At 43.4% G+C, this 19,539-nt stretch overlaps 1 protein-coding gene across 1 annotated transcript in view; it reads left to right on the plus strand.

The window, feature by feature from the left end:
- The window catches only part of slc25a23b (solute carrier family 25 member 23b), a 36,676-nt gene extending 18,833 nt beyond the window's left edge, over window positions 1-17,843 (plus strand). The window contains exons 6-10 of the mRNA XM_006805017.2: window positions 11,691-11,843; window positions 12,044-12,157; window positions 15,212-15,379; window positions 16,248-16,398; window positions 16,525-17,843. Of these exons, the coding sequence (XP_006805080.1) occupies window positions 11,691-11,843; window positions 12,044-12,157; window positions 15,212-15,379; window positions 16,248-16,398; window positions 16,525-16,706 (768 nt within the window). The 3' untranslated portion in view covers window positions 16,707-17,843. The remainder of the gene's footprint in view (window positions 1-11,690; window positions 11,844-12,043; window positions 12,158-15,211; window positions 15,380-16,247; window positions 16,399-16,524) is intronic.
- Window positions 17,844-19,539: the final 1,696 nt, after the last annotated feature.

A 19,539-nucleotide genomic window follows, 5' to 3' on the forward strand; every position in this document is an offset into this window, starting at 1 on the left:
AAATTCAAAAACCCAGAAAAATTACAACTAAAAAGGTTAAATTTGCAGAGTTCACATAGTCATGTGACCCAAGTTTCCTCCTGTGGTCTTCTCCTGCTCCTGCAACAAGAGGCGCCACCGGGCCCTCTGACCACCACCAGTAGGCGACCGGTGAAGTGTCTTGCCCAAGGACACAACCCTGTTGTCTCATCACATAATAAGTTTCTTCTCATGTTACCAAATGTGTGCCATGTTAAAACTTCTTCACACACCAGAAACTCAACAATCAGCTCACTCATTCAAGACCCCTCATCAGCATTCTGTTTTCTGGCTGTAGCTCAGGAGGTAGAGCAGGTCACCTACTGATCGGAAGGTTGGAGGTTCGATCCCAGGCTCCTCCAGTCTGCATGCCAAGTATCCTTGGGCAAGATACTAACCCCAAGTTGCTCTCCGATGCGTCCATCGGAGTATGAATGTGTGTGAATGTAGTTAGATAGCACTAAGTATAGATAAAGTGCTCGTGAGAATGGGTGTGACTGGGTGAATGTGGCATGTTGTATAGAGCGCTTTGAGTACTCCGGGAGAGTAGAAAAGCGCTATATAAGAATCAGTCCATCAGTCCATTTACCATTCTCCCTATGATGCAACCATCTGTCCTCCTATAATATTCAGGCCACTAGTCTTCTAGTTCTTCTAGCTATTTCTCTGTATCTATGAAGCGCCTTGAGGCGACTTTTGTTGTGATTTGGCGCTATATAAATAAAATTGAATTGAATTGAAATTGAATTGAATAGTCTATGTATCACTTTCATCTTACTAGTGACTTGGACAAGATGACAACAGAATCTCATGCTTAGACTCTGTCTGGTTTCATTGTATGTGTATATGCATGTAGGGTTAGTATGGTTAATGCACTTTATGTTTGTGTGTGTTTTATGTACCTTTCTCATTTTGTAGTCCAGACTCCTTCTCAATTTTCCCACTTAAAGCAGTTTCCTTTTTTCCCAGAATTGCTAACCCAAAATTTGATTTCCCACACTAAACAACAACCTTCCTCTGTGTTCTCACCTGCTTCTCTCACTCCGTTCTCCTCTCCCACTTTGCAGTCCAATGGCAAACAGTTTTCTTCAGCTTTGTCCTGTGTTTTCCACTGTCTCATCTTGCCATTCCACTCCAAAAGTGGCAAATGTCACTCAGACAGTCTCCTCAAAAGTCATCTTCACACACAGTGAAGTTGCAGCTTGCTGGAAACACATCTCCATCCATCCAGGTGATGGGTTTTCTTTCTCTCTGATGCCGTTTGCACACACTGCTGCTGGATCTCTCTCAGGACTCTGCTGTTGTCTGTTGGGCTGCTGTGAACTGTAGATGTGCTTCTGGGATTGCACTCCTTATCTTGTCTTCAGGCAGAGGTTAGCTTCCATGGAGCTTGTTTTCTCAGGGTGAGGAGCACATGGGAGTTAAGCTCGGCCTGAGTGTTTCCTAATGATGTTAATCCTATAATTTTCTTCCAACTGCTGCACATGGAAAATTGATCCAGGTCTGCTTTTCACCTGAAAGTGACAAACTAAGACATTTTCATTATTCTCATCACTGCTTAAACAACTCACATCTCTCTCTGTGTTTTTTTTTTAAACTGTCCTTTCTCAAAAACAGAAAGTAGCATTACAGTTGTTTCAGGCTAGGACACACCAAACACTCTTCATCATTCATATTTCATCCACACAACTATTTTATTTCTTTTGTCCACTGGGCAGGTGACCTGCAGAATCATGTCTGCCCCAGCTGGATACCGCTTAACTCACACACTTTCACACCTCTCTGTAACTCACACACACCATGACGTCAGACACATTCACTCTCACTTCTGCTTTGCACACAATTTCACTTCATTCTTCAACGATCTATATACTATGTGCTGCCCAATAAATACTTTGCATTGTATTTCATCCCCTTTCAAGGCAGAGTTACTCAGTTTATTCCCCATTACGAGACAACAATCAGCCACACTCACACAGACCATGTCTGGCCTGCACACACACAAAATACAAAATAGGCCTATCGCTTGCATCTGCACGCACAGCTCTCATGGACCTGCGTCCTGCCCGCACAGTCCAACGTACTCCCGTGCTCACGTGATACCGCGCAGCTACGGAGCCTTTTTCTTTTCTTTGGTAGCCTGCGACCTTCCCGCATGGCTGGCGCACTCCCGTACCTGCGAGAAACCGCACGGTCACGTAGCCGCTCTCTATTGTTTTAGGTCTGCATGCATCCGCGCGACCAGAGCTCCCCCGGACTCGCGTCTGCATGCGCAGTGCCGGTGACGCATAAGGCCTTTTCTATTTACTGTTTGCATTGTTTCGTTCATGGGAAAGTCTCTGGATCCCGTCAATCGCCACCCAATCCGAGGGGAGTTCAGACGCAAACTCTCCGGCCGAGTTTCATCAGGCGTCCCAGACACCTCGCTGCTAGCAATCCTTCAAAGAGTAGCCCTCCTCGCAGCTATTTATTCCCATGACAGTTACAATACACAATAATTTACACAATACAACACAACACAACCAAGCACCTCCCACTGTAAAACCCCCCAATGGTTCTAAGACAAGGCACTATGTGTATGTGTGTGCACGTGTGTAGAGGCTAAGCCTGCGCTTGAAGCCACTAAGGTGGTCGTTAACGGGGGTGACGCGATGTCACTGGTATGTATGAATTAAGTAAAAAGTCCAATAACTCCAGCAGTGCTTATCTTGTCCTTTTTGATCTTTATTGCCATATCATCTTAGCATAACAGCGCAACGGTCACAAACTGTTTGCCTTCGTACAATTAACGACACACCTGACGCCGATTACGTGCGTCTACTTTAAATATCTTTACATGATCAAAACAGAAAAAGGTGACCTCTAGCGACCACATAAGGTATTAACCCAAGAATGGCTCCTACAACGTGTATGCATGTCTATGTATGTGTGTGTGTGTGTGTGTGTGTGTGTGTGTGTGTGTGTGTGAGACCTCCTGCTCACCGAAAGGATCATAAAAGCAGGAAGCTTACAACACAAGAAAGAGATCTTTCAGATAGAATGTATCTGCAATAAAACCCACGTCAGCCTCCCCCAGCACCAAATTGGCTGGAGAGGTGGTCAGGATCAAAGGAATGGCTTTGATCCTACTGCTTGAACTAAGACTTTACAAATTTAAGAACCACAATGACAACATTCAACAATTTGACTTAACAATTAACGCCTCAGATTTGTTTGTATTTATTTTATAACCTGACACTGTACCATAATCTTTAAGGTTGCTCAGAAGGGCTGGGACAGAGGTGACCGGATTCTCTAAAAATAGCAAAATATCATCTGCGAAAAGTGACAGCTTATATTGTGTATTGGTTTCATTTCTAATTCCTTGTATGAGAGGGTTGGATCTGATCAGTTCAGCTAACGGTTCAATACTGAGAGCAAATAAGGACAGTGCTAACATTTCACCCTGTCTAGTGCCATGGCCTATAGAGAAGCAGTGGCCATTAACCCTTACTCGAGACTTGGGATTTTTATATAATGTTTGGACCCATGAAATAAAAGTGACATTGATGAAGTCTTTTTCAATTACATGTTTCAGTTTATATTATTAAATCTCATAGCACTGCATACATACTTATAAAAGGTGAAGTTTTACTTGATATTTAATATTGCATTGTAATAATGTACTCACTGTTATGGTTCTGAGCATTTTTGGGGGGGCACTTCTAAGTTCTGTTGACTACTGGTTATATGAATTTTTTCCTTAGTTTGCCCTTGTGTTTTGCAGCTTTGTGCATTTATTCCACTTCTATGCTCCTGATGTTCCCTTAACAAGTTCTTCCTGTTTTATTTTTTAATATCCTATCTAATCTAATGTATGTTGCATTTGGGTTTGTTACCTAGTTTTCCTAATTAGTTGCAGTTCCCTGGTGTTCCCATCTCCCTAATTACCTTGTGTGTGTTTATAGTGCTCGTCTTCTATAGTTTATTATATATTTATCATCCTGTTTATTGTTGTGTACGTTTCCTGTGTTCACCTTAGTTTCCTAGCTCCCAGTATTTTCCCAGCATTGTTTTATGGATTCTGGTTCTGGTTCAATAAAAGATTTAACCATATCACACCACATTGCTGCTCACTTCTGCCTGTGTGCTTTGCAGAGTGTCATAGCCTCCTGCACATCCCATTCGTCCTGCTATAGATAGGCTTAAGCTGCTGTTCGACAGTTGCTTGTGTTAAGAAACTGAAGACACTTTTAGTCAAAGCCACCAGACTCCACTGGAAAAAATGACAATTTTACCTGCGATGCAAATAACCTGTTGTTGCCTCAATCATTTTTTGGGTGACTGATGTTTTAAGACAGTAATTCTAAAATCGACTTTGTTAAACAGTCACACAGTAACCTTGTGTCCTCCAAGATAAAGTTAGAGTTTGGTTTCATTTTTGTTCCTGTAAGTTGAATCTGGTGGGTTTAAGAGAAATACCTTTCCGTCAATCACAGGGCTCTTCCTGAAAGACAGAGATGCAGACATTCTAATTTGATTTAGAAAAAGAGGACCAAACTAGGGGTTAACATTAATAGTACAAAAAATGATCTGTGTGATATTTTGGGCTGAAACTTTAAATATACATTAACTTATGACTATCATTTATTTGTCTGGAAGTGGTATTTATTGAGATATTCAGGTAAACAGTAGTCAGGATTGTATTGCTCTTGTATGCACATATCTTATGCTTGTACTGTGTGGCAGCTGAGCATCAGCCAAAGCAGTGATGACACAACATGAGACTGTTCTGCACTATTGTTATACTGTTATATGTTGTACATACTTCACACTACAAAGTCTGTCATTATGACAATAGCTCATCGGAACAGGATTTATTTAGTTACTTATAAATGCTGCTGCCTGCAAGCTGCAAGAATCATATTTTAATAGAACAATCTGGATATAATTTTGAGGCTATGGGCTAAATAATCTACCCCTAGTTATACATATGTCACATATCTTTTACAACAGCTGAGAGAAGGGCACATATACTGTATGCTTGAGTATCATAATGACAGCAAAGTTGACTTGGATGTGATGAAGTTACTAGTTCCAGTCCAGTTTTTACATGTTAGCTTAGCTAAGGTACTAAGATTATTATATAATGTAGCAAGCTGTAGCATTTTTAAATCAACAATGATTTTGTTTGAATGCAATATGGTATTATGTTTTAAGCTAACATTCATAGCCATAGACATAAATATGTATGTGCCACATTTGGAGCTAAACTGTACATCAATGTTACCACCATACTGGATGTGACAAATATAGACATAGAGGTGCCTGTGCCACTGTAGTGATGCCTCACTGTTGTGCTGTGTGGAGTTGTTTTACTGTCAAGACCAGATAACTTGGGATTACCTTTCACAGGCACGACTGAGCAGTCTTCTTTTTTTTTTGTGTATGTGGCCATTTCAACATTTTCAAAACAACATTTGCTGAAGTGCATAATGCTATGAAGTCCTTTGCATGGTATTATGAATTCTCACGTTGAAGCAAGCCTCTGAACAATGGCAAAGTCAGTCTTTGACTAAATTTCCCTGATCTAGCTACTCTGATTGTTGTTAGTTGCTTAGTTAACTTCCTTGCTTAGTTCTGATACTACATAAGTTTCCCAAAGATAAAGGGCTGCAAAAGTAGTGGGAAGTAGCTCTAAAGGGTAAGAGTTTTCTGGTAGCCCATCATCCATGCTGCCAATGAACTTTTCATAATTTCAGTCAGTATGAGAGATGGAGCTATTTCTTTAGTCTTCTCATCTTCAAAGGGGAGGAGTTTTTAGTCAATGTCACACTATGCTGAGAATAGACAAATATTAAATTCTTATGCGTTGCCTTTGTCACCTGACAATCTGAGAGTCAGATTCAGATTTATAGATGGCGTGGAGAGTCTTGAAAGCAAGAAGAGAAATGTGAAGGGCAAAGAACATTTTGTTTGGTCTTTTAGTGAATTTATTCCTCTGGTTGTCCACCACTACAGTGTCTGGTTGGTTAGCCATCACCATTTTGTCCGTCTGTATCTGGAAGTCCCACAGGATCTTAGCTCGGTCATTCTCCACCATCCTTGGGGGCGTCTCCCATTTTGACCTCGGGACTTCCAGGCCATACTCGGCACAGATGTTTCTGTATACTATGCCACTGTATACCGGCCACTTGGTTATGGCGTTCAATGTATGCCCTGCCTGCTAGCATCTTGCACCCTGCTGTTATTTGCTGGATTGTCTCAGGGGCATCTTTACACAGCCTGCACCTGGGGTCTTGCCTGGTGTTATAGACCCCAGCCTCTATAGATCTTGTGCTCAGAGTTTGTTCCTGTGCGGCCATGATTAGTGCCTCTGTGCTGTCTTTCAGTTCAGCTTTCTCCAGCCACTGGTAGGATTTCTGGATGTCAGCCACCTCTGCTATCTGCCGGTTGTACATACCGTGCAGGGGCCTGTCCTTCCATGATGGTTCTTCCTCTTTCTCCTCTTTCTTGGGTTTCTGCTGCCTGAGGTATTCACTGAGGACCCGGTTGATTGGGGCCATCTTCCTGATGTATTCGTGGATGTTCGTTGTCTCATCCTGGATTATGGTGCTGATGCTCACACCAGTCCCCGGCCTCCTTCCGCTTAGCATACAGCCTCAGAGTGCTGGACTTGGAGTGAAACCCTATGCACTATGAATTTCAGCCAGTTTATTAATATTAGTTTAAAGTGGTTAATGTGCTGACATATCACCAACCTGCTCAGTGCAGCACCAGTGTATCTATGTCTACATTAATAACATTTGAAGTTATTTCTAAGCGATTTGAAGAGTCTGTTGTAGTGACCAGAGTTTCCTCTGATTCAGATGAACAATAAAACAAAACAGAACCTTAAAGATAAGACAAAGATGACAAGAAAACCAGAGAGAGAGAAAAGAAGAGAAACAAAGTGAAAAGGAGGCAAAAATCAACAAAGCAGCATATTCTTAAAGAGAAGTAATGGACTGGCTAGCTCAGCAACACCAAAAGGCCTGAAAGACCCCAACAAACATGTAGAAGAACACCAAAAGAGAGGTTATACTTTCATAACATTTGGCTCTGCCGAGAACACACTCGAGGAAGTAAGCATATCATTGTCAGAGTCTGCAATCAAGAGCCTCGTTCATGAACGTAAATACAAAAGGTCCAAACAAGGACTCAAGAACAGGTAGAGCAGAGCAGACTGTTCCAGAAAAGCATCGAAAAGAGCCTTCTCAATTGTGAAAAAGAAAACAATATTTGGACATAAGAAAGATTTCCTTGTGCCAGAATGATGGAAAGAGGAAAAGTATCAAAAAGGCTGTGAACAGCTCTACTATATAATCTATTAAATATGGCAGAGGAAGGTCATTACTGTTTATTGATAGCAAGAAATGCTCTTGATTATTAATGGCTGTTAAGTGAATAGCACACTAACATCCATAGGCTGCACTGATATTCACTAACAGAAATGAAGCAAACCACATGGTGGGTAGTTTGAGTGGGTGGTTGGGCTGTTCACAGCAAAAAAGACACAGAGCCAAGTATGTGGTGAGAGCTGGAAATATTTTAGTCACTTAGGTAACAGTGGGTATTTATCCAGGTTTAAATCTGTCCTCGTTGCCCTCATGTCTTCATGTAAGCATTATTTCATTTCCAGTCACAGTGACTACAATCTGCAGATTTGTAGCAGATGCATGAGCTGCTTGATTATGGCAATCACTGTAACCACAATGTGGCAGGGGTGTGGCCCAGGAGGCATCCTTGTCAGATGCCCGAACCACCTCAGCTGGCTCCTTTCGATGTGGAGGAGCAGCGGCTCTACTCTGAGCCCCTTCCAAATGGCTGAGCTTCTCACCCTATCTCTAAGGGAGAGGCCAGCCACCCTTCGGAGGAAGCTAATTTCCGCCGCTTGTATCTGCGATCTCGTTCTTTCGGTCACTACCCACAGCTCGTGGCCATTGTTGAGGGTAGGGAGGTAGATTGACCGGTAAGTTGAGAGCTTAGTTTTTACACTCAGCTCCCTCTTCAACTGTCGATCTCTGGCTCCCTTCTCCCATCACTCGTGAACAAGACCCCGAGATACTTGAACTCTTCCACTTGGGGCAGGAACTCATCCCCGACCCGGAGTGGGCACTCCACCCTTTTCTGGCTGAGAACCATGGCCTCAGATTTGGAGGTGCTGATCCTCATTCCCACTGCTTCACACTCGGCTGCGAACCGTACCAGTGCAAGCTGGAGGCCATCACCCGATGAAGCCAACAGAACCACATCATCCGCAAAGAGCAGAGATGAGATTCTGAGGCCACCGAAGTGAAAGCCCAACGCCACTTGGCTGCGCCTAGAAATCCTGTCCATAAAAATTATGAACAGAATCGGTGACAAAGGGCAGCCCTGGCGGAGTCCATCACCCACCGGGAACCAGTCCGACTTATTGCCGGCAATGCAAACCAAGCTCTTGCAACGGGTGTACAGGGATCGAATGGCCCGTAGCAATAGGCCAGACACCCCATACTCCTGCAGCACCTCCCACAGGACACCCTGAGGGACACGGTCGAATGCCTTCTCCAAGTCCACAAAACACATGTAGGCTGGTTGGGCAAACTCCCATGCACCCTCAAGTATCCTTGAGAAGATAAAGAACTGGTCCAGTGTTCCGCGACCAGGACGAAAACCGCATTGTTCCTCCTGTATCTGAGTTTCGGCTAGCGGACGAACTCTCCTTTCCAGTACCCTGGCATAGACTTTCCCGGGGAGGCTGAGGAGTGTGATCCCCCTATAGTTGGAACACACCCTCCGGTCCCCCTTCTTAAAGATGGGGACCACCACCCCGGTCTGCCAGTCCAGGGGTACTGCCCCTGATCTCCACGCAACATTGTAGAGGCATGTCAACCAGGACAGCCTACAACGTCCAGAGCCTTCAGGAACTCGGGGCGGACCTCATCCACACCAGGGGCTCTGCCACCAAGGAATTGTTTAACTGCCTCAGTGACCTCGCACCCGGAAATTGGCGGGTTATCCACGTCATCCCCAGACTCTGCTTCCTCCTCGGAAGACGTGTCAGTGGGATTAAGGAGGTCCTCGAAGTATTCCTTCCACCGTCCGACAATTTTCTCAGTCGAAGTCAGCAGCACTCCGCCAGCACCATACACAGTGCAGGTAGAGCACCGCTTTCCCCTCCTGAGACGCCTGACAGTTTGCCAGAATCTCTTTGAGGCAGTCCAAAAGTCTTTTTCCATGGTCTCTCCAAACTCCTCCCACACCTGGGTTTTTGCTTCAGCCACTGCCCGAGCCACATTCCGCTTGCCCTGTCGGTACCTGTCAGCTGCCTCCGAAGTCCCACAGGCTAACCAAGCCCGATAGGACTCCTTCTTCAGCCTGGTGGTTCCCTTCACCTCTGGTGTCCACCATTTGGTTTGGGGATTACCACCACGACAGGCACCAACCACCTTGCGGCCATAGCTCAATGCAGCAGCTTCGGCAATGGAGATGCTGAACATGGGTACTCTGAACTGCCACTCGGCGCATAAGCGCAGATGACAGTCAGGACCCGTTCCCCAACCCTAAGGCGCAGGGAACAAACCCTCTCATCCACTGGGAAGAACCCCAACGTACCGGCAGCAAGCAACCATATTAGAATACCCACCCCAGCCCGCCGCCTCTCACCAGGGGCAACTCCAGACTGAGACAGAGTCCAGCCCCTCTCCAGGAGCCCAAGCCATGCGTAGAGGTGAAACTGACTATATCTAGCCTCTCAACCTCACGCACTAACTCAGGCACCTTCCCCACCAGAGAGGTGACATTCCATGTCCCAATTGCCACTCTTGTTAGCCAGGTATCAGTCTGCCAGGGCCTCCGCTCCTGGCCACCGCCCAGCACACAATGCACCCGACCCCTACGGCGCCTCCTGCGGGTGGCGGGCCTGCGGGAGGATGGGCCCATGTCCCCTTTTCGGGCTAAGCCCGGCCAGGCCCACGGACTAAGGCCCGGCCACCAGACGCTCGCCCTCGGGCACCCTCCCCGGGCCTGGCTCCAGGGCAGGGCCCCGGTAACCCTATCCCAGAAACTCACTCCTAAACATTGTGGAAAGCCTTCCCAGAAGAGTTGAAGCTGTTATAGCTGCAAAGGGTGGGCTGACATCATATTAAACCCTATGGATTGATTCGGATGTCAGATACATATGCGTGAGAAGCAAGCATGAAAATACTTTTGGCAGTGCCTTTCTTTACAAGGTAAAAGAAACTGTTAGTGAGTTTGTTCTGTTAGGAGGGGGTATTTATTTTGTATTCAGTTGCAACATGAGAATGAATGAAAATAGTTATTAATTTATCTTGATGAGCTTGTTTCCTTAAAGGTTCAAAGCCAATATGGGAATTAAATTAAAGGCCAAATGAGTGGGGTGCTTGTGGCATAAAGCCAGAAGGGTTGCCTATAGATGTCCACCTCAAGGTCATTTATTGCATGCTTTCCCCATGATATTTCTCCCATCTTTCCTGTCCTATCACAATAAAAGCTAACAACAACAAAAAAAACAATATATTAAAAAAAAAAAATCACACAAGGCTGCGTCTGTTGTACTGTTCTGGTTTGTGGCCTATACTGTTGAGTCTGCGCTTCCACAGACCCTGCTAGTTTAGAGACTTATTCCTCATGAAGAACAAAAACAAGACAGAACATCTTCAACCGGTCTTTTACTCGCTAGCGAGGGAAGGCTGATCGGAACCAGGCTGTGGAGCTTAACACTCCTCACCTGTCTCCAGCCCAACTCCTTCAAAGAGCAGCCCTCCTCGTAGCCTTTTATTGAAAAACTGTTACAATACACAACACAACACAAGCACCTCCCACCATAAACCCCCCAAATGGTTCTAAAAGACAAGGCACTATGTGTATGTGTGTGCACGTGTATGCATGTCTATGCATGTGCAAGAACGTGTGTGTGTGCATGCATGTGAGTGAGTGTGTGTGTGTGTGTGTTCTCCTGCTCCCCAAAAGGATCATAAAAGCAGGAAGTTTACAACAAGAAACAGATCTTTCAGATAGGATGTATCTACAATAAAACCTCCCCCAGCACCAGAATGGCTGGAGAGGTGGTCAGAGACAAAGGAATGTCTTTGATCACACAGTTTGAAACAATGTAGAGATGGTAAGCATAAAAATGACAACATTTAACAATTCACTTTAACATACACCATCACCACTTTTCACCGCTAATGACATAATTGTCATCCACAGTGTAGAGCTGTTTTCAGCAAACAGCAGAGAGGTACTGCTTAAAAATGTCTGGTTCATACCATAAGTAAAATTTACTCAGGGCCAGATGAAGACCAGAAAGAGAGCTAAAAGACATTTATCACATGGGATTAAATACAGCTTCAGATGAATGCTCCTTTTTTTTACTTCAGATACTTTGTAGCCAAAGTCTGTATACAGACCAAAAACAAGTGCCGACTGTGATCCAAACAAAAATGAATCTTTGGTGTGCAACATTTACATCTATATGGCCTTAATAAGGAAGATATTTACCTTTATATTCTGCTTTTTCGCATATACCCAACTAGGGTTGGATAAGCACGCTAACATATTTGGTTGGTGTCCAACAGCGTATTTTTAAAACATAGTACAGATTGTAAAAAAAGAAAAATCAGCTTTACTGTCATTATTTGAATTTTTAGGTACATGGCTCCACAGCTCGAGAGATTAATCTGTGGTTTGGCCTGAGGGGGATGATCCAGGAGGGAGGTGTGCTTTCACTCTGGAGGGGAAATGGTATCAACGTCCTCAAAATTGCCCCTGAATCTGCCATTAAGTTTATGGCCTACGAACAGGTCAGTGGACAAACAGTGAGAAAGTGGAACTATGTCTTCTGTTCTCGTAAGTGTTTACTTAACTTGTGGTAGAAAAAGTAGTAACTGTATATTAGTTTACAGTGGGAAAAAAAAATAATAGTCCACTCTACTGTGTCCTTTTGAAATATTTTATTGCTTGTGGTTTTCCCTCCTCCTGCTCCTCACTCTTCCTACTCCAGATCAAGTGGCTGATCCGAGGTAATAAAGAGGGGGGCAGTTTAAGGGTACAAGAGAGGTTCATTGCTGGGTCGCTTGCAGGAGCTACTGCCCAGACTATCATCTATCCCATGGAGGTGAGTTTAAAATTTATGTCAGTCATTTCCTCTTGAAGATATGTTTCTTTTAGATAGATAGATAGATAGATAGATAGAGGTTCAATGTTCCAAACATGAGCTCAGTAATGAGTAGCTCCACTATTATTGTTGATCACTTCAAAAATTCGTTGTGGCATGCTTGATGGAAGCTTTTCCATGAGGTGAGTGGGAACATTTCTTCAAGTGGTAAAGACAGCCATCTGAAAGGAATCTACTGTCTGGATCTGTTGTCCATTTTTGTAAACTTCCCTTGCCATCTATCCCCAAAGGTTCTCAGTTGGATTTAGATCAGGGGAACACGCAGGATGGTCCAAAAGAGTGATGTTATTCTTCTGGAAGAAGTCCCTTGTCCTGCGGGCATTGTGTACTGTAGCATTGTAGCACCCCAGACCATTATGGCGCCCCCTCCACTGTGGAGCGTGGAGAACATCTCAGATGGGATCAGCTTGTTAAGCCGGTAACATTGGAAACGATCAAGACCATCAAGGTTACATTTTTTCTCATCACAGAATAAAACCTTCTTCCCCCACCCCGCCCGACACACAGTCACACACACCAAACATATTAAAGATTGTAACTTAACATATTTTATTGTGAAAACTGTTGTTGAATTTTACATTGAGAATAGCAGTGTCACAATGGCCACGGGCTGATAGCTAGATCGGACTCGATTGCAGATAACCACAACAGAGACGGCTCAACGTTTTGCAGTGTTTATTATTTAGTCAACAAGTGAATATGTGGGAGGGTGTCGCTAATGATGTAACCGTGTGACAGTGGGGGTGAACGGGGGTCTAGCAGGTTGCGACAGGAATGGAGCGGTTGCATCTGGGAAGAAAAGAGAACAGGGTTAAGAAGGCGGCAGGTGCAGGGTATCCAAACAGAGGTGAAACTGACTGATAGCGCTTACTGGTGACCGGCGTGAACCTCGCTTTGAGGGAGAGGCAGCGATAGTCCAGGGGAGTAGTGGAGAGGCTGGCAGACCTGAGTCTGATGATGATCCACAGAGAGCTGAGGTTGAGGGTGATAGCAAAAAAGGTCCAGGGAATCTGAAGCACATGAAACCAAAGTTAACAAGGAAGTGGCAAGAGCGTAAACAACCATAGAGCCAATACCAACGTGAAGTTGTTGACGAACTGGCGGTGAAGGAGAGGCTGAGGGGGCCTTAAATCCTCAACCTGATTGCCCTGAATCAGTCTCAGGTGTGCAGGACTGCAGCAGGGATGATGGCTCCGCCCAGGGGTGGAGACCAAGGAACTCAGGTGCCTGATGGAATTTTCCAGTCGAGTCTCCAGATCCTGACAAGCAGACAAATCAACAATACAGCTCTTCCAGTATTGGCTAATTAATATTGTACTGAACACAGTCCAAAAGATTGAGTAAGCCACATCAGTGTCTACTGTCTGTTTACTATCATAGCCAAGTGGCTAACAAAGGCAACCAGAAGTTTTCCCAATACCTACTAATGAATGTTATCTTGTTTCAGGATACATAATACCTGCCATTATCCAAAGACACATCTGCCTTTTGTTCGTTTCTCCTCTTCTTTTCTCTGTTTTTTCTAAACTGAGGACCTGATGGCTCTGACCTTTTCTTGTCAATCTTCCATCAGTAATTTTGCACTCCAGTATCAACAACCAACCCCACAACATACACTAATAGACACCTTATGCACAGATTCAGGTTCTATAGGTTTTTTTGGGGGGGGATTTCACACAACCCAGGAAAAATAATTCATACATAGTGGGCTTGGATTGACAATATTACGAATGATTATTATTATTATTTTTAAATATTTATTTATTTTTATTTTGTGAGCTTGTTATTAGATGCTGCTCCAGCCAGCCAGAGAATCACTTGCTGTCCTACCCCTCTCCTCCATTTACGAGGTGCCCTTACTCCTCGCAAATGGGCAATAGAAAACCATTCGGTGCCTATGCAATCCCCAAAATTCGCTGGCATGATGTCGGGGCAGCGTGAGTGCGAGCAACTTTTTTTTTCCCCAATGCCATGATGCCGCCCCCACCACGATGCTGCCCTGGGCAGCTGCCCATGTTGCCCATATCTAAAACCGCCACTGGTCCCATGTTTGGTGCTCTGTTGCAAAGTCCAAATGGTCAGTTCTGTGGGTATTTAAGGAGGTCTTTGAAGATGTTTTTTGATTTTGAAGCCCTTCAGTCTCAGATTCCTGATGTACTATCAAGTGCTATCAACATTAATGTTTCCTTTGAGCTTCAGTTTAGTCACAGGAGAGTTTCACACGATCCTCTGGCCATGTCTTAGGGATAGGCATGAAGCCTCTTTCAGGGTCAATTAAAGGTTGTAGTCCATCCAAATTTGACAGTTTAGGGCATTACATGAATTTGGAGTAATGGTGCTGCAGGGGCACATGTGTGGGCTTACTCAGTTTATTTCCATTTTTAATATACCAAAAATCGTTCAAACTTTTTCTTTAATCTGTTCTCCCAAATTCTTAAACATCTTAACATCAAGCTTAACAGGGCTTCAGCCTATCATGCTCAAAGTCAGGGGAGCTTCGGGGTGTTTCCATCAAACACGGAACTCCCACTTAATGCAATCAAATGGGGGAGACTGCGAGGAGGGCTTGCCATGGTTGATCCTGGCTAATGGAGAGAGCACACATTTAGCCCTTATAAATTATTGTTTGGACAGAAGTAGTTAAAAGGAGTCAAACCCTCTTAAAGGTGGTAGCGGTGGCTAGCTCTGTATTTTGTTTGCAGCTGGGGAGGCATGGCATAGGAAATCTGGCTTCTGCACAGAGTAAGAAGAAAAATGTTTGGTAAAAGACGTTTCACCTCTCATTTAAGAGGCTTCTTTAGTTAAACTGAAGAAATGCTACCGTAAAGCACAGCTGTATCAGTGGAAGAATTAGAAAATAGGTGTTTAAAGAAACCATAGACCAGTTCTACCTTTGACTCATTGAAGAAGAACCTCTTGCTACTGTTTCTACTCACTCCTGTGTTAATTTTGGATTTGTATGCATTTTTTTCTTCTATTCCCTATGCTGGATAGGTGCTGAAAACTCGCCTTACATTAAGGAAGACCGGACAGTACTCAGGTATGGCTGACTGTGCCAGACAGATTCTGAAGACTGAGGGTATCCGAGCATTCTACAGAGGATACCTGCCCAATACAATGGGCATCATTCCATATGCTGGCATTGACTTGGCTGTGTATGAGGTATGTACTGCTTTCTGTACACTCTCTGTGTATAAAGAGTTACTTCAGATCAGAAGCATTAGCATGTTTGTTCCTTTCATGGGCCAGCTGAGTCTCGCCATGTGTGGTTATGGCACCGCCTCTGGGCAGATTCCTCATCAGCTCACCTGACATCCGCACCTGTTCGTGATTTGAAGCAATCAGCCAGTGGTATTTAAAGCCAGCATTGTCAACTGTCCTTACCCGGTTCTTCTGCTAACCTCTGTTAGTACAGGCCACCTCAGTTGTCTATGTTTTGCTGTTTCCATGCATTGCTAACCTGTGTTCTCCTTCTGCGCCTAATATTTTCCATTCAATCTCTCATACTCACCACTTGCATTTGGATTCCACACCTGAACACTGTACACCCATGCACGCATAATGTAGATATAACAGGTGGTCATTTGAGTTATTGTTGTCTTCTGATCTACTCATTCTTGTTTGACTTCTGGCAGACAGATTGTATTTTTGCCCAGAGAAGTAACACTTACTCACTTTACTTATCTGTAAACCCTAGAGATTGTTTGTGCAGAAAAATCCCAGTAGGTTCTAAAGAAACCCATCCCATACCATCTTGCACTAACAACCATGCCACATTTAGTACTTAATTCACCATTTTGCCCCATCCTGAATTTCAACAGGTCATCTTGACCATGTGTTCCTGACATATATTTGGCTGATTACATATTTGCATTATTGAGCAGCTAAACAGACTATCTAACAAAGTGGTTGTCAGTGTATGCGTTTCAGTTCATTTCTTTCCCCTTCCTTTTTCTCTTCCTCTTTCTTTTAACTTTTAACTGCTCTCCTTTATTAGTGTCTTAACATTTTTCACTGCTCATGCTTTAAGACCCTGAAGAATGCCTGGCTCCAGAGGTACTGTGTCAACTCAGCAGACCCAGGAGTTTTGGTCCTGCTGGGCTGTGGTACTGTCTCCAGCACCTGTGGCCAGCTAGCGTCATATCCCCTCGCTCTCATCCGGACTCGCATGCAGGCACAGGGTGCGATATGATGTAAATGATAGATTGTAGGCAGTTGTAGGCCTACAAAACATTGGAACGATTTAGCAATAAGTCTGTCCATATATTACTCTCTGTAGCTTACATTGTTCTCATTTTTACTTTCAGCCATTACTGAGGGTAAACCCAAGCTGACCATGGTGGGTCAGTTCAAATACATCATATCTCATGAAGGTGTGCCAGGTCTGTACCGAGGCATCACGCCCAACTTCCTCAAAGTTATTCCTGCTGTCAGCATCTCCTATGTGGTCTACGAGCACATGAAGAAGGTCCTTGGAGTGGTTTACTAGACTGATGCGACAAACACAAAGAACTGTGGAGGCAGAAACACATTTTGCTTGTTAGAAGAAGCAGAAGTGGAGAATTAAGCTTCTCGGGCCTATGAAGAGAGAAGATGAAGGATCAGTGCACCAATGCCATAAAACATCTGTGGACACCATCAACTTCCAACCTTTTTAAAGTGCAGGTACTAGGTCAGCAGGATACATTTATTGATCTTGGAGAGGAGAATGAAGCTAATGATGCCCACTCTAACACTATTATGTTATGCTTGAGGAATCATCAAAAAGTTCTTAGGAATGAAAATTCTTACCCTATTCTCCTCACCCTTATCCAGATGGACTCACTTGCGGCTGCTATTTTTTGTGTTCTCCTTCTCCATCCAATGTCTCAGCACATTTCAGTAGAACTCCACGTTTACATTGTCATAAATTTATAGTGCACAGTACATGTCACAAAAAAAGGACAAGGATTCTCCTGATCTTGTTTCTCACTTTGTTCCATGGCCCTTTTTTCCAGAATGTTTGGATAACATCTCACACAAGCAAGAGTTGAATCTCAGATTTTTTGTCCTGTAAGCAACATTTTGGGTTGGTTTAAAGGTGTCAATATGTAGTATATCAATATCTGATAATGATTTAGGAAAGACATGCAACTTGTGGGGATAGGTTAATTGGATAATCCAAATTGCCACTAGGTGTGAATGTGCGAGTGAATGTGAGTGCGAACGGTTGTCTGTCCCTGTGTGTTGGCCCTGCGACAGACTGGCAACCTGTCCAGGGTGTACCCCGCCTCTCACCCTATGACAGCTGGGATAGGCTCCAGCGCCCCCCGCGACCCTGAAAAGGATCAGCAGAAGTGAATGAATGGATGGATTTAGGAAAGGTCACAAAATACTGCAAAATACATGAGATTCCAACAACGGGTTATCAGATTACAAAAAGGAGGACTTCTCATAATTTTGTCGAAACAAACATGAGGTAAACAGCTGGGTTTGCTTGTTCAAGTTATAAAATAATATAGAAGCAGTGTGTGCATGTGAGCTGCAGCATGACTTAGCTGTGCATTGCTGTAAACCTTTGAAACCTTTAACTGTTTTGCTGTTAGCTGTTGCTGGAAACTACATTGAAATAAATGGAGAAGATGGATTTCTTGCATGTAGTGAAAATGTGGATGTGAACACAAAACTTGGTTTGATATGAAGAGTTTATGCTCCATTTTTTTCAACAGTGTTCCTTTCTGCAAGTTTCCAAAAGGAACAGGATGAGAGAAAAAAATCTTAGCTTAAACAAACCTAGCTGTAATCTTAAAAGGACTATAGGCCATCTCCTGACCTATGACAGACGGGATATGCTTCAAAATAGAAAACCTATGAAATGTCTGAACTTAGGAAATGTACTATTTTAAGAAAATATTAGCTTATTTTAAATTTAATATAAGCAACACATCTCAAAAGATTTGGGTGGGGACAACAGAAGGCTGAAAATGTAAGTGGTACTAAAAAGTAATAGCTTGACAAACTAGCCACAGGTCTGCAACATGACTTTTAAAAAATATCAAATATAAATAATATAAAAAATAAAGCAATGTTGGGAAGAGGTTCACCAGTCTGCAAAAACACTATGACCACAAATTGATGATTTCATGGAAACATTTTGTTGCAGGACATAAAATGACTTGAAATATCTTGTCATCTACAGTACATAATAACATCAGAAGAGTCTAGAAATCTCGAGAATTCTCTGTATACAAGGAACAAGACCAAAAATCTATATTGAATGCTTGTGATATTCAGGCCTATAAAAACCAAACAAAAACTGATTCTGTAATGGAAAACTGATAGGGGTTCAGGAGTGCTTTCAGAAATCATTGTCTGTGAAGACCGTCTGTTGTGCAGATTAAAATGTTGTCATATAAAGAAGCCCCCATATAAAGAAGCCCCCCGCATCATCTTCTGGACCAAATTCATTTAAAATGGACTAAATAGACTGACAAACCAGAAAACCATTCTGTAGTCAGACAAATCAAAATCTGAAATTCTTTTTGGAAAACATGGAGAATGCATCCTCCAGACCAAAGAGGAGATGGATCATACAGATTGTTATCAGCACACATGTCAAAAGCATGCATGTCTGATAGCATGGAGGTATATTAGCGCCTGTGGAATTGGTAGGTTGCACATCTGGAAAGGCATCATCAATTGCAAAAGGTATATAAAGGCTGGGGCTGTGTTGGGGAGTAACGCAATACATGTACTGGTGTTACTTATTTAAATTACAAAATATGAGTAATTGTATTCTGTTACAGTTACAGATTTAAAAGGTGATATTCAGAATACAGTTACTTTGTTGAAATAAATGGATTACACGGCGGTATTTTCCTGTTTCATATGTTCGGCTATGCTCTAACGCCGGTGGAAACCCAAACAAAACAGGCATTAAGAGGCTCTAATGCCTGTGTCTCAATCTCGTGGCCTATGCTACCTCTGCTTGCGGTCCGCATAATGAATAAATATTTTTTTAAATTATTGTTCAAAAAATGATTTAATATGAAGTCAATAGGCAGAGTGTTACAGGCATATCTCTAAAGAATGTAGCCTCATGGGCAGTGTAGCCCAGTTGTAAGTAAGCTATTAAGACTCGACTGTACACTGTGTTTGTGTTTTCCTCCAAAACAATAAGCAGCCTTTCAACGCCCCTCTCTGTCTCTCACTAGCAAAGCTGACCCAGACAACAAAGTAAAGCTAGTTTTCGGCTACGAACCCGACATATTAGCCAGAGGTCCCTTTACTATGGTTCAGAGCCGCGGACCTGTTTTATATACACGCGGAATAGTTTTCTATAC

Source organism: Neolamprologus brichardi, chromosome 4 (assembly GCF_056152115.1).
Source record: "Neolamprologus brichardi isolate AB-2024 chromosome 4, ASM5615211v1, whole genome shotgun sequence".
Lineage (NCBI taxonomy): Eukaryota > Metazoa > Chordata > Actinopteri > Cichliformes > Cichlidae > Neolamprologus > Neolamprologus brichardi.